General features: G+C 38.1%; 1 protein-coding gene across 5 annotated transcripts in view; it reads right to left on the bottom strand.

The window, feature by feature from the left end:
• The window catches only part of LOC148947907 (uncharacterized), a 106117-nt gene that overhangs the window by 54050 nt on the left and 36117 nt on the right, over nt 1–15950 (bottom strand). For all 5 annotated transcript variants that reach the window (XM_089095548.1, XM_089095547.1, XM_089095549.1 and 2 more), the window contains one exon: nt 11892–12133. In XM_089095548.1, the coding sequence (XP_088951674.1) occupies nt 11892–12133 (242 nt within the window). The remainder of the gene's footprint in view (nt 1–11891; nt 12134–15950) is intronic.

Below are 15950 nucleotides of genomic sequence, written 5' to 3'. Positions count from 1 at the left end.
ATAAGCTCTTGAAGGGTAACATTAAACCTAACGAATTTTATATATTTAGATTTAGTACAAAAAGCCAGTTGCATCAATTGATGCATTAATTTTTATCAAAATCTCGTTTTTTAGAGTCTCGGTTACTATTGGGCGGGTTCGCTCCTTACTAAGAAGATCGTTACAACAAATTGTTTGATATTACCAGTAGCATCTTTCTGCAGTAACGGTGGCCGGTGTTTACACCCCCCCCTCACTCCGGAAAATACTTCCCCCTCCTGCGGCTGGTTGGTCTCCAATCACTTTCTATTTATATAAAGGACTAGGAGTCCCAATTTCTGATCAAATGGGCACACTTTAAAGTTTCTGAGATCATGCGGCTGAGGTGGAGATGAGAAAGGGGCAGTCCCCCTCCTGCACGGAAAAAATCCAGCTCAGTTTTGGGTTTGATGTTATTCTTTACTTTCATAATAGCAGCGTCGACAAGAAGTATTTCCAGAAATCATAGGGGAGTAGATATCAATTTCACATTGTTAATGCGTTTTTTAAAGTTTCTTTTGTACCCCCCCCCCCCCCCAACAAAAATCTTGGTTACGACCCTGTGGATTTACATAAATTTCTACCTCCACCCTCCCCTAGTCTCTCCCTTAGAACTAATTCTGTATTTATCTGATGACCCAATGAGAGCTGGGATTCTTGGCATTAAAAGGAACCCTTTGAGGCATCTCCCTCCCTCCCAAACAATAAAACAATCGGAGAACCCATTTCAAAAATGTGAGCGCCTTTTTTAGGTTTGTCATTTGTCCATTGCTTACTGATAATTCTTGTTATTGAGAAGTATACGGACATTTTTCACGGGTGAGTTTTCTTCTGGGGAGGGGTTTATCTGGGGAAATTTTCAGTAGGGAGACCAATTTTGGGAATATATTTCCTTTCAGCGGGGTGTATTTTCTGGGGGAGGGGGGTATTTTCCGCAGGGACTTGTTTTCCGGGGGAGTATTTTCCACGGGGGGCATTTTTCGGGGGGGTATTTTCAGGAGGTAAACACTTAGAAAAGTAGTTACAAGGTTTTCTGAGCATCGCGGCAACAACAAATTTGTAATTGTAGCAGAAACAGGAAGAAAGTTAAGTGAAAATATTCATGAATGAAGGTGTTTTGCTGACTGTTGTCCTTTATTGAATCAGAAAGAGCCTTTCATTAATATACATAAATAAATGCTGCTATACAGACCTGTGTTTGGTGTCACTGTTATCAAATACCAGCTCTAAAGACTGAGCATTGAAGTAGGGGACACAAAGTAAAAACAATTCAGATGAATTAATTCTGAAGTGATTTTTTCATTTTTAGACTTAAAACTCTCATTTTAAGACTCAGCGGAGTCAACTCACGAAAAATAGAGGAGTAATACAATATATATTCTTTCGAAGTCCAGGGGGAGGGGTGAAATATTATTGTCACTTTTTTTAATAAAAAATATAAAAAAGGCATTTTTGAATAGAAATACCAAAAAATTTATTTTCAAAATATAAGGGGCACATAGGAAAAGCCCCATACAAAAAAATCATTTCATTGTCAAGGTTTGCGCTCCCATTCGCCATATGGGATATTTTTTGGAGCATGGACGACAAACGAGGATCAAATCGGGCATGCTCCCCCGCCTCCCCCGTTACAAGAAAAAAAAAACATGAAACAAGCTTTTGTGACTTTTTGTAGACTTTTGAACAAGACTTACAGACTATCTTGTTATTATGACGGAACTGTGCATGGGCTGCAAGTAACTCCCCATAAGAGGCTCAGCTCCCTAACGGAGAAATATTACCCTCACACGAGTTATACATTCAAATAGTAGCCTATAGCCTAATAAATATAACGGCCCTTTTCGAAATGTAATTATGGCTGGACTAGTTCGGGGGAAATACCCGCCTTGCGTTGCTGCGATCTTAAAGAAAGGAAATTCAAGGAAAAACTACATGTCGTATCGCTAGTTCAGAGCGAAATACCCTCTGAACTAGCGCAAAGAAAGGAAATTTAAAGAATATCTCCCAGAAAAATCTTCCTCTAAGGAATACTCCACACTGCGATCTTAAAAGAAAGAAAAATTCCCCCTACGGAAGATTTCCCGAAAACTCCCATGCTATTCGATTTCAACTGAACTAGAACAAAGTTGTCCTGGCTAAGTGGACGTCCGCTGGGTTGAGAATTTTTTGTCCAGGGGATACGGGTTCGATTCCTGGCGTAGCCAGTTATTTGGTTTGGGACGCGGGTCAGAGGTGTGACTCTGTAAGCTTGGCCAGAGTTGACCCAGCTCTAAATGGGTACCTGGAGAAAATGTGGGGAAGGTAAGCAGGAAGGGTGTGCGAAAGCACAGGATGGCTAGCCCCCAGCCCCCATTACACTTTCTGGCTGAAGGGCCACGAAACGTTATCAGCACCGCCGGTTTGGACCTTAAGGGTCTAGTACCGTCATACTTACTTTATTTACTTTTAGAATAAAAAAGATACAGCAGCAATGAATGAAGCCTAACAAAGGGGCCATGCCTGGTACGTTGCTATATACCCGGTTTTGTACCAAACCCTGTCGGGTAGGCACTTACACTGAAATTTATTTTGAAGAGGGCACAGCTTTCAAGGAAAACGGGAGGGGGCAAATTTGAATTGAAAGCAAACAAATCGACTAAGACTATATACAAAATACAGACATTTAAAAGAAAACCGTAACAATCTTGGTACTTCAGGGGCGGGGGCGATTGTATCTTAAAACCCTGAATTTTAAAACCCTGAAATTTCTGAAAATATTCCAGAATAAAAAAGTTAGCCGAATTTGTCAAAGATACACCTTTAACACCAAAAAGTGATAAAAAAAATTTGATATGAGAGTAGATTGTGACCTAATTAGTAACCCATTTGTGTCTTAAAACCCTGAATTTTGAAAATTGGATTTCATAACATATTTTTACCTCCCTAAAAACACATTTTAATACTTTCCGGGAAATTTTTAGCGAGTCCTCCTTGATGAAATAACAGGGAGAACACTCTAACCAGACTTGTTATATATCGCCAGAGACAAATTTTTAACCCTATAATTTTAATAAAAACATTTAAATATCAGAGTAAATAACTTCATTAATTCCGACCTTGGATCATCAAACTGCTGACCCGTTCACGTGCGATAGTCCAAGGTCTTTATTTAAGAAGTTGATTTGTAACCTTGATTTTTTTTTTTTTTTTTATTTAGTTAGAGAAGGCTGACCTTCGAAACTTTAATCGTGTGTTTTTATTGCAACGCGAGGAAGAAACTGCTCTATAAGAGAAGTAAAACCAAGGACACCAACAACAAAAACCTAAAAATAAACGATACCAAGGGGTTAAGTACTAGATTCACCGGAGGGAAAAACGACGCAGACGCAGAGAAAAACTTCGATTCAAAAAGAAAAACAGAGAAAAACGCAGAGACACAAGAGCTGTGGTTGGAGGTACAAATCAGTTTAAACGAGGAACAGACAACTCTTAGAAGACGTAAACTTGTATGTCACGGATGTACATGGGATCAGCAACGGAACTTACGTATTATACCGACCACACCCAAGAAGTGAGGTTAGGTTAAACCTAATGAAATATACCAAAATATGTTGAAAATTTAATACTTTAGTAACAAAATTATGGAAAGTGCAACAGAGAATTATGGCAAGCAAGTCGCCCAGAACGCTATTAAATACCTAGCCAACTCCTATGTATTAAACATTTAGTTAAAATACACTTGCATAATAATTTATCTCACACAGGCTAAGATGATTATCTCCGAGAACACACAGAGAAACCGGTTCTAAACAGATCAAGAACGACAATGTGGTTGGTATAATACGGCAAGTACCCCAGCAACGACTGGAGGAACAAATTTCTCTGATTCAAGGGCACCGATTCACAAAATGTAGCGGGGTGGAAAGAATTGTAGGGAGGGGGCATAAACTACCAGTTAGCCATGGTAAAGTAGAAAATAGCTATGAAATAGAAGGTATTTTTCAAAGCCTAGGGAGGGCAATTGCCACCTGTCCCCCCCTCCCCCTAAATGGTGCCCCTACTCTGATTATATTGAATACAAATTTTTGCTAAATTCTGACTTCAACAAGGTCAACTAAAATTTAAAAATGAATCCCGTGTTTTGGCTGCACTGGCTGTGAGTACTCATGGTTGCCACCCGGCAAGGAAAAATCACTAGATTTTTGTGCTTTTTGGTTTATTTTGTGATTTTCTTCAATAATCTAGCGATTTAAGTGATGATTTGGTGATTTTTTTGCTTAGGCAATATAAAAAATCACTAGAAATAGTGATAAATCACTAAGTGTGGCAATGCTGTAAGTATCATGCTACTCCCAGAAGCTCACCCTTTGAGCTTTTCCGATCTGATTAAAATGTCCATATCGATATCTGGACTGATCTAACGTGAGGCTGTTGGGGCGACTGGTCGAAGAAATGAAGAGCTAAGCAGATAACAAGGGGGTAAGTACTAGGCCGTTATGAGTTCACCAAAAAAACAGACCAGGAAGTAAAAGTATAAAGATGGAATAGTTCGGTACTCAACTATCTGCCAGTGGTATCAGTTCAAGAAAATTTAGGGGGGAGGGGGTAGAATGAATGTTCATAATTTAGGGGGATACCTTTTTCTTTTTGTCAATATCCCCAATAAAAATACCAAAAAAGGTATTTTCAATGAAAATACCCCAAGAAAATATGTTTTTCAAAATCTAAGGGGGGATCAAAAAAATATAAGGGACACATTACACCACCTCCTGATCGTTACCGCTGCCGTCTGCCTGATCATAGCGCCAAATAAAGCTAAAGAGCTAATGTCCTAACCAGTGGCGTAATTTCGTCAAAATTCTGGGGGTGGTGGTGGCGGTGTAGATCATCCTTAAGTGGTTTGGCTCTAATGACCAAATTTCGGACAGGCAATTTGTCCCAAACCCATAGGAACACCGTCTCAAGAGGAAAGGGAACAAAAGGAAGTTCTAACAGCTTCATAACAGCAATTAATTAGGTCTCCACACAACTGCAAAAGGTTGTTTTGTAATATTTCATATCAGAGAAAAGTTAGGAATTCTTTCGACCATAACAAAATGCTATCAAAGGAATAAAGAACAAACAAGAAATTTTCTAGGCTTAGGGAGCAGGAGTCAAACTTTCGAAAAAAATTAATAACCCAAAAATTACGAATTTCCTACCGTACTTTAAAATGTGCTTCTGAATATTTTTTTTTTTTTTTTTTTTTTTTTTTTTTTTTTAGCCAATACGTATAAGAGTAAATGAAAACTCCCAGCACCTGACAAGATTTTAAATTTCACTACTACATAACCGGGCAGCAACAGGCTAAGAGTAAGGGCAGCAACAGGCAGGACAATACGTATAAGAGTAAATGAAAACTCCCAGCACAGAACAAGATTTTAAATTTCACTACTACATAACCGGGCAGCAACAGGCTAAGAGTAAGGGCAGCAACAGGCAGGACAATACGTATAAGAGTAAATGAAAACTCCCAGCACAGAACAAGATTTTAAATTTCACTACTACATAACCAGGCAGCAACAGGCTAAGAAACATGTAAATAGGGATTTTACTGGCCAAAAATAAGGATATTAAGGATCTTCTAGGTAACAACAAAAGGGAATAAAATACTAGAATAGTTAACACAAAATATTCTTAATCAACTATTTTCGAATTTAGCATCGGTCTTATCAGAACTAGAAGTCAGGGATATCCGGTTTTCTATCATGATCTAGAAGAGACACATGATCCAAAGACAATCCATCCAGTGTTTGCCTCGTTTAACGAAACTAGTTTACGAAATGAATTTAGTTTTCAGACCTGAGTGGCAGATCCAGGATTTTTTTTTTTTTGGGGGGGGGGGTTGATCCGATAAACTTGCGTTAGGAGCAAGTTTAATTAACGCAACCTTGCATTAATTAAGTAAATTACACTACTTCAGACTATGTTAGGGGGCGCGCGCCCCCTGGCCCCTCCCCTGGAACCGCCAGTATCAGACCTAAGCTATTTTAATTAATCATATAAAGATAAAAGGGTACAATCAAACTCAACATAAACTTTTTCTTAAGAAAAAGGAAGTTTACAGAAGAAAAAAAGTTATCTGTAATTGCTTTTTTTAAAACGATAATTTTATTCGAAGTTTTATTCGAAGTTCGATAATTCGAAGTTTTCCTGACCAAAAAGCCATTGACACCCCCCCCCCCCAAAAAAAAAGTTCAACCATAGATTAAACAAAACACAAGAGAGATTTTAACCAGCATTTCAAAAATTGTTATTTTATTTAGGAGATCAATGAGAATTAAAGGAACGTACGCTCAGGGCCGTATCACAAGGATATTTTATCGGGGAGGGATATATATATATATATATATATATATATATATACATAAATTCATTTGAGCCTTTAAAGGGACCCTTAAAGAGACACTTCATTTTCAAAATGGATACAAAGGACCCCCCACCCCCCAGAAATAAAAATAGTGGCCTAAAAACACTTTTTGGGGGTTTCCGACTTCTCCCCCCAAATAAGAGTCTTCTGGCACCCATCTAAGGCTTGGAACTTTCTGCTCTGTAAATTTTCTGTATCCATTTTCGTATTCCCGTAGTATTTCCAATAAAATCTTTATTATAGGCCTTGATTTACCAACGAAAAAAAAGATACTTTAGTAAATACAAGCAAAATATTTCTGGACCACTTCCAAATGGAACCATTCAGCAGAACACCACCGGTAGAAGAATATTCATAGCCTTGGTTTAACCCAATACAATTCAAATGAATTGCTTTTAGAAGCCAACTTTTTACTGCCTAGGAAGAAAAAAAAAACTAAAAAAGACTTGGTGTTCCAATGGCACATATTTTTGTTTTAACCAGGGCTATGAAGTCGGTTATAAACTATACCCGACTCCGACTCTAGACATTTTCAATATACCAACTCCAACTCTGACCCCCACTCCATTCAGCAAAATTTACTAAAACTCCGACATCACAACTGTGTTTTAAAGCTTCATTTGACTAGATTTTATAAGTTATAACCGACTTCGACTCCAGACATTTTCAATATACCGACTCCGACTCCATTCATCAGAAATTTACAAAAACTCCGACTCCACGACTTCGACTCCGCAGCTATGGTTTTGACTAAATTGGATAGGGAAAACTCCGACATTTTCAATATACCAACTCCAACTCTGACCCCCACTCCATTCAGCAAAATTTACTGAAACTCCGACTCCACAACCCTGTTTTAAAGCTTCATTTGACTAGATTTTATAAGTTATAACCGACTCCGACTCCAGACATTTTTAATATACCGACTCCGACTCCTTTCAGCAAAAATTTACTATAACTCCGACACCACGACTTCGACTCCGCAGCCCTGGTTTTGACTAAATTGAATAGGGAAAGCACTCAGGGAGGATTCGACAAAAAATAGACGTTGTTGTGGAAATCCTAATATTATTATTACACAACTGTTTTTGTACATACCTTGACTATTGCACTTCCAGCACCCTTTTGATGTTACAAGGGGAGGGGGTGTTTAGAAAAAATCTTCTATATAACCAGTCCAAACGTAATAAAATTTACATATTTGAAATCAGCGTCAAATGAAAAACCTTCTGTGCTGTAGAATAAAATATTAAAAAGCAACAAAAAAAAACAAACAGTTTGAGCGTCTAAGCCCCGGACCTCAGCCTGATCATATTTAGTTCAAAAATGCTATCACGAGCTCTGACATCCAGAATTGCTTCATGCGTAGAACAAAAAGATCCTAGAATTCCTACTGTGTTAAAAATCACCAACGGTGACACGGTGTTTAGCATTTATAAAGGGTAAGTAACCCAAGGAACAAAAATATGGGGAAAATGGTTCTTTTTATTTTCCCCGTGCAATAAGCCTTCTTCAAGGCCGTACCCAGGGAGGGGGGTTACCGAGTTTGACCCCCCCCCCCAAAAAAAAATGTCCGACACAAAAAAGTAACATAATGCATTTAAACAAATTTTTATGCGTTTTTAAGTGTTTTTACCCCCTCCCCCCGAACCAAAAATCCTGAATACGTCCTTGACCTCCTTAACTGTCGATATTTTTAAAATAATTTCCTAATTTTATTCGATTACGATCACTATTACTACTGACAACTCATGGCAGCAACAAGGGACCTGGGGTCAACACAGCTCCATCCAGCCCTCCTTTACCCCATTCTGTCAAGAACAATTTTAGGGTTACGTTGATAACATTTAGTTGAATGATGTGCACAATATACAGCCCTGATGGAACTACCCTGATGAAATTGGATTTACATACGAAATTTTAACATATAGGATTGGAGGGCACAAGAAATTTCAATATTCATAATCTTAGGCTTCATGAGAAATCGTGTTCCCATGGGAATAAGTTACGTGGCATGGCTGGCACCCATCCATACAATTTGAGGTTATCTCGAATAATTATTTGAATAGATTGGGGTGGAGGAGGATCGTGCGTAGCTGTGTTGGCCTCGGTCGGCTTGGTGCTGTGGTTAGTTGTTAGTAGTAGTAGTAGTTACCTACGTTCCATCACCTGTAGTACATATCAGAGCGCCAAGTTTTGCGCAAATTCCGACACGATTGGCACACTTTCCTCACGTTTGGCATACTCCCCCTGGAGTACGGAATTTCTGGAAATCAACAACCCTTTGGGTTATCCACAAGATTCTTAATCTGTGGGTTATCTACAGAATCTAAAGAAATCTTAACTCTTTGATGGCTGAATTATGAAACTCCGCTTAGAAAAATTCGGTTTTGCTTTTTACTAGTTTCCTAGGGGTCCGTGACACATGGGAAACTCAGGAAAATCATTTACTTCAAATATTCATTTCACAGGGAATATGGATCTTATAAGGCACATCAGCTAAATAGTGAAACAGTCTGCTTAAACGCTTGAGTGGTATGCTTTGAAACAATTCTTGTCTTTGGTTAAACAAAGCTGCACATTACACTTCAGGCACTTGACTAACGTGTGGGCGTGTTTTACACAGGACTTGCATCTTCGTCTTTCGTCAACGATCTCAGGCTGTACAGTAACCAAGCATTGGCTACGGCTGACGTCAAGGAAGTAATAGATTAGGCGCATGTACCACTTCTTCCCCTTGATGTCAGTACGATATAACTCGATCAACATGTCGCTCAAGTCCACCCCACCCATGGACTTGTTATACTCTTTGACGACATGAGGTCGGGCTACATCAATCCGAGCCTTCCCCGTTTTGTCCCTCCATTTGCATTGATCAAGTGGGTCAGGCCCAACATATGAAGAAATAAGACGGACCTGTTTATTGCAGTACCATTTGGTCACTATTTTTCCAAAATGTTGCTCAACCCGCCAATCAAACGATTCTTTTCCGGAGCTTTTGAGCTTGTCGTCAACTTCCAAGGATGGAAGTTTCACTTTCCGCATTCTGTCTATTCGGACTGGATTCCCATTTCCCGCAGCTTTTCTACTAAATGAAAACTGCTGTAAAAATTGTCAAAGAACGCTTTGAAGTTCTGGTTTTTCGGGAGGTATTCGACTAGACGGAGCACCACATAAGCAACAACACCAAGGTCTGAACCGACAGAGTCATAAATTATTCCACTAGCTCCGGCTCTTGTAAATACTTTTATCCCCCACTTGTGTGGCTTGTCTTTGATGTACTGCTTGATCCCAAGCCAGACCTTGAAAGGGACCATTTGTTCATCCACAGATTGTCGTTCTTCGTTTGGGACTCTTGCATATTCTTCCAAAGCTTATCGTACAAGGGTCGAACCTTGAAGAGTGGGTCGTATCCCGGATTCCCCTTTTTGATTGCTTTGAAACTATCATTTGCGTGGAAAAACTGTCTTATTCTTTTGAAGATGTCGCGTGATATAGCGTTAGCCACTGGAGAGTAACGTGTAGCCGTTTCGCAGTACATAGACATGTGGGGAAGTTTCACGATTCCCATAAACAAAAGCATTCCAAGGAATTGTTCCATTTCTATGATAGTACATTTCAGCTCCAAACCTTTTTCCCGCAGAGCATACCGATTCGTCTCTTCTACAAAGATGCTTATAATTTTAGAGTCAAAGAACTTTTGGAAGAATGCGGTTGGAGTAACCAGAGACAACTCGCGACTTGGCATTTGTCTTTTCCAGTCCACGTCATTCTCTGGCTTAGGGGTTTTCTTCCAGATTCATCTCTTTTCAGCTGAAGATTTAGGAACCACCTCTAATTCGGCTTCATCGCGGAGGGATTTTGCAGACTTTGCTCTTCGACTGAGTGGTAGATTGTATTCGTCGTCGCTGTCATCCCAATTACTATTGTGCTCGTTTTCAGCTGATTCGTAGAAGAGAGGTTTATTGTCGTCTTCAGAATCCTCCAAATTCAGGTCAGAGAGATCGCTGTCCGGCTCTAAGACATAGGAAACAGCAGTGCTGAGGTCCACTCTTCTTAGTCCTCCTTCCTATCGCCTCCTCAGTGCTTCCTGCAGCCTTTCTTCACTCCTTGCTATTGCCTCATCAACTAATGAAGAGGTTGAGGGCTCCATAATCTCAATGGCTCTTCCGCTGCTGATAGTAGATAGTAAACTGGCGAACCTGGCGGATAATGCATGGGTTATATATGAATGGCCTTGCGGTTCTAAACAAATCCATTCATTCAAACTGATCTTTATATCCGCAAAATAGCTGTTTATAGGTCAACCAGGATCAAATATCCTAAATTAGTTGTTTATAAAACAACCAAGATCAATTATTATAAAATAGCTGTTTGTAGGTCAACCAGGTTCAAGATTAGGTATGGTATTTCACAATTTCCAGGATTTCCTTGTGTAAACTATACTAAACTTTTTAGCGGATTGGTAATTATACTCCCTCCCCTAGGGTGGATGGGCCTTATAAGATACATACTTAAAAACCGTCCTGGCTTTTGGATGAATAAAAAGTTTTGAATAAAAATAATATGGATGGAACCGTCAGATAGTAACAAACATTACAAGATTTTTGTCCTTGACCAAGCAACATAAACTTCAATATTACCCGAGTCAGATTTATTTCATTCAACAAAATCCGAAAAATTTCACTATGTAAACTTCAGTACCGTGCGAACATTGTTAGATGACTCATAAAGGGGCAAAGTAATATACCATTCGATAGCTCTCGTTCTCTTGTTTCTGGCTATGTAGATAATTTCTCATTTTGACCAATCAAAAAGGAGCTATAGGCAAAAATCTTGGTGTACCTTATAAGAGCCACCAGCCATCAAAGGGTAAGTTTGTACAATTGGCACTGTTCTAAAATACGGGAAACACACGTCGAGAAAAGCAAAGCTAAGATAGCCCTTACTCGGAAATTGTCTATCTGACGCTGTATAACAAGGGGTTTCTCACACTGGGAACTATATCTAAACTTTAGTTTTTTGGGGGTTTAGGGAAAAAAAGGTACCTAGGTTAGGTACCTAGGCTATGCTTTACTCCCACACCACCTAATGTGTAAATATATGGCCGAAATTTATTTCTAAACTATTATATTTTTTATACTATTTTGTTTTATTTCATTAGCATTAACCAAACTTCATTTATCGCATGTTTCCCGGATTTTAGAACAGTACTGTACAATTCTTAAGTTTTTGGAATAGGATAAAAAAAACCTCACTACTTTTACTGCTACACCATAATTTTCGAAAAAAAATCCTAGGATTACAACAATTGTAAATAAACATTTCCAATAGTTGTATTGAGGGTAAGTAATTAAGAAATTTGGAAAAAAATTGGCTTTATTTATTTTGCCAGGGTAGTAAGCCTCCATAATTGTTGATGGATCTGGCTCGCTAAGTTCTCTGAAAATCATGCCTACCAGTAAAAACGATTCTGAGTGCATACCTTTACCCTTCCAGGTTCTGCCGGTTTTTCTTGTAGAACTTCAATTTCATCTTCTTTGTTTTCAGGTTCAACGGTATTGCCATTTGTCTTCTCAGCAAGAACTACTTCTGGCTCCAATATTGGTCCCATTTCGCAGCTGCTTGGCTCTGATTGGTCAGGTTTCTCACTTGAATCAGCTGACTGATGATCTTCATCTAGGTTTATCTGCAGTCGCGCTGGGGACATTGATGATGATTCATCCACTGAAACAAGATGCAGGTAAATACTCTGAATTTGGTTTTATTGCTGGGAAGGGATAATCATACCCGCGGAATGCAGGGGGTAGCAACTTAGGACTCAGGAGAGAAAAAGGATGACACATTCAATATGTTGCTCTTATACCTTTTAGAAACTGAGGCCTCCGTAGGCAGAGATTTCGATTCTCCACCTCAGCAGCTTCTCTTTCCAGTTTTGTGCATACAGCTCGAATATTGCTGAGCACAGGACAAATAACATCGCCGTTCCACGGTGACCAAGCTGTTTTGTCAAAAACAGTTTGTTAAGTTGTTATCAAATCGATAATCACTAGGTTAATGTAGATAAGGAGGATCAAAGTGTGATTATACATTGCCCTGAATACGGCTCAAAAAACCGTTTTTGGTAATTATTTAAAAAATACAAAAATGTCAGATACGACCTTTAGGTGTAATTGGGACGATATATTCCTCAGGGCTGTGGAATTTAAGTTTTAGTACATTTTTGCTAAATAGAGTCTGAGTCGGCATATTGAAAATGTCTGGGTCGGAGTCGGTTATAACTTATCAAATCTAGTTATCTGAAGCTTTAAAACAGGGCTGTGGAGTCGGATTTTTAGCTATGTTTTTGCTGAATGGAGTCAATATATTGAAAATACCTGGGTCGGAGTCGGTTATAAGTTATCAAATCTAGTTATCTAAAGCTTTAAAACAGGGCTGTAGAGTCGGAGTTTTAGCAATTATTTTGCTGAATGGAGTCGGTGTATTGAAAATGTCTGGAGTCGGGGTCGGTTATAACTTATTAAATCTAGTTAAATGAAGCTTTAAATCAGGGATGTGGAGTCGGTATATTGAAAATGTCTGGAGTCAGAGTCAGTTATAACTTATAACCAACTCCACTGCCCTGATACTCATTTCGTGGATTGGTCGAGTTGCATCATAATAGAGGGTTTTCCAAAATATCCTAGCATTCAACTGGATGTTATTAAAGCGACCTTTAAACAAATGGGGTGGACCCAAATGGGGTGGAGGAGGACCGGGTGCATCTGTGTCCACCTCAAACAGCTTAACACTGCAATGAGTTCCCAGTAGTAGTAGTACTAGTAGTATTACTAGTGTAAAAACAAGATTCAGGGACTTATAGAAGTCTCACTTATTTTTAAAATGAACGTATCTTAAAAACGATAAACACACAATTCAAGAGAAACTAATATTTCTTAGTGAAATATAGCCAAGACACACAGTCTCATTAAAAAAGAATGTCTACAATGGCGAGTACAACAAGACCCAGGGCCGATATACCATTCATTTTAATCAGTTTCATCCATTAAGGGTATTTTGAAAAAAGGCATGAGACAAAGAGGAGTCATCAACTTACAAAAATCCCGAACACCAGGTAGCTAGTTCCAAGCGTATCAGTCGCTCCTTACTTACAGTTCGTTACCACGAACTGTTTGATAATTCAAAAAGCGGTATCTCGTGTGACATATTTTACAGGCGACCTAAAACCTTGAAATATGTTTTAAATTGAAAATCATACATATATATATATATATATATATATATATATATATATATATATATATATATATATATATATATATATATATATATATATATATATATATATATATATATATATATATATATATATATATATATATATATATATATATATGTGGGATTTTCAATTTAAAACATATTTCAAAGTTTTAGGTCGCCTGTAAAATATATGTCACACGAGATACCGCTTTTTGAATTATCAAACAGTTCGTGGTAACGAACTGTAAGTAAGGAGCGACCCGGCTCAATGGTAACCGAAACTCTAAAAAACGGAATTTTGATACCAATAGATAGATCAAAAGAATTAAATTTTAATTCTGATTTCAAATATATAAGTCTTATCAAATTCATTTTACCTATCAAAAGTTACGCGCCTGAGAATATTTGGCTGATTTTCGAAAAAAGGGGAATAGACCCCCTAAAAATTACATAACATTTATGAAAAACAAACCATCATATTCAGTCTATCATAGAACCTTACCGTAGATTTATAAAGCTCCTATCTACAAAAATGTGGAATTTTCCATTTTTGCCAGAAGAAAGGTCACGGATGCGTGTTTATTTGTTTTCATGTTTTTTTTTTTTGTTTTTTTTCCCAGAGGTGATCGTATCGACCCAGTGGTCCTAGAATCTCGTGGGAGGGCTCATTGGAACGGAAATTAAAAGTTCTAGTGCCCCTTTTAAGTGACCAAAAAAAATGGAGGCCAACTAGGCCCCCTCCCACGCTCATTTTTTCCCAAAGTCACCCGATCAAAATTTTGAGATAGCCATTTTGTTCAGCATGGTCGAAAATATTATAACTATGTCTTTTAGGATGACTTAATCCCTCGAAGCCCCCAGGGGGAAGCTGAAAGTTATGAACTTTACTCAATGTTAACAAATAGTATTGGTTATTGGGAAGTATACAGACGTTTTCAGGGGGAATTTTTTTTGGTAGTTGGGGGCTGGGGGTCGGTCGTGTGTTACATGGGAGAATCTTTCCAAGGAGGAAGGACTCACGGGGAAAGGGACATTGATAAGAAAGGGGCACCGGATTTCCCAGCATTATTTAAAAAAAAAACAGAAATTAAATATAAAAAAAACAAGTTTTTCAACTTAAAGCAAGGAGCAACATCAAAACTTACAACGAACAAAAAAATTAGCTATATGATTGGGTTCACCTTCTAGTCAATGCCTCGGTCTTTAAGCCAAAGATTTTTTAGTACTTTCATAAGAGCTATTTATTCTAATTAACGGCCTTTGTGATTAAGAGGTCATTTTTAAAGAATTGGGACAAAATTCGAACTTTAGCTTAAAGAGCAAGGTATTGACTAGGGGGCAAACCCCCTAATATACGTATTAAATATATGAATATAGCAGATCGTTAAGTAAGTTAATTCGTAAGTTACGTATATTTGTTACTAATAAAAACGTTCGTAAATAAAATTCAACAAGTTTCGAGAAAGCCATTTAACCAAATAAAAGTAAAATTAATATGCAGATTTTGTTTTAATTATTCATGCATGGTGAGCCAAAATCAAACCTGCATTATTTAAAAAACGTTCACAAATGAAATAAAAAAACAAGTTTTTTTTTTAACTGAAAGTAAGGAACGACGTTAAAACTTAAAACGAACAGAAATTATTCTGTATATTAAAGGGGCTGTCCCCTCCTCAACACCTCGGTCTTTACGCTAAAGTTTGACTTTCTCACAACTCAATTTTTTTAAACAATAAAATTTTGTTTTAATTGCAAAATTTTTTAATTAACTTTAACGAAATTCACACCATCAGATTCAGCTTATCAACGAACATTATTAAAGAAGCTTCAAACTCCTATCTGCAAAAATGTGGAATTTTGCATTTTTAATTAACTTTAACGAAAATTACACCATCACATTCAGCTTGTCAGAGAACCCTATTAAAGAAGTTTCACGCTCCTATCTGCAAAAAGGTGGAAATTTGCATTTTTTGCTCGAAGAAAGATCACGATGCGTGCCCTTCAAAAAATGGAGGGCAGCTAGGCCCTCTCCCACGCTCATTTTTTTATCAAAGTCACCCAATTAAAATTTTGAGATAGCCATTTAGTTCAGCATATCCGAAAATCTAATAAATATGTCTTTTAGGATGACTTAATCCCCCAAAGTTCCCAGGGGAAGGGCTGCAAGATATGAACTTTGCCCATTGCTTACATATTGTATAGGTTATTGGGAAGTATACAGACATTTTCAGGAAGGATTTTTTTCTGGTGGGGGGGGGGCTGGAGGAGGGGGTTAGCCGGGAGA

This window comes from Artemia sp. Qi Xiang Cuo, chromosome 10, assembly GCF_049724085.1.
Source record: "Artemia sp. Qi Xiang Cuo chromosome 10, ASM4972408v1, whole genome shotgun sequence".
Lineage (NCBI taxonomy): Eukaryota > Metazoa > Arthropoda > Branchiopoda > Anostraca > Artemiidae > Artemia > Artemia sp. Qi Xiang Cuo.
Note: the sequence above shows the minus strand (reverse complement) of the source record. Positions and strands in the feature narration are given on the sequence as shown.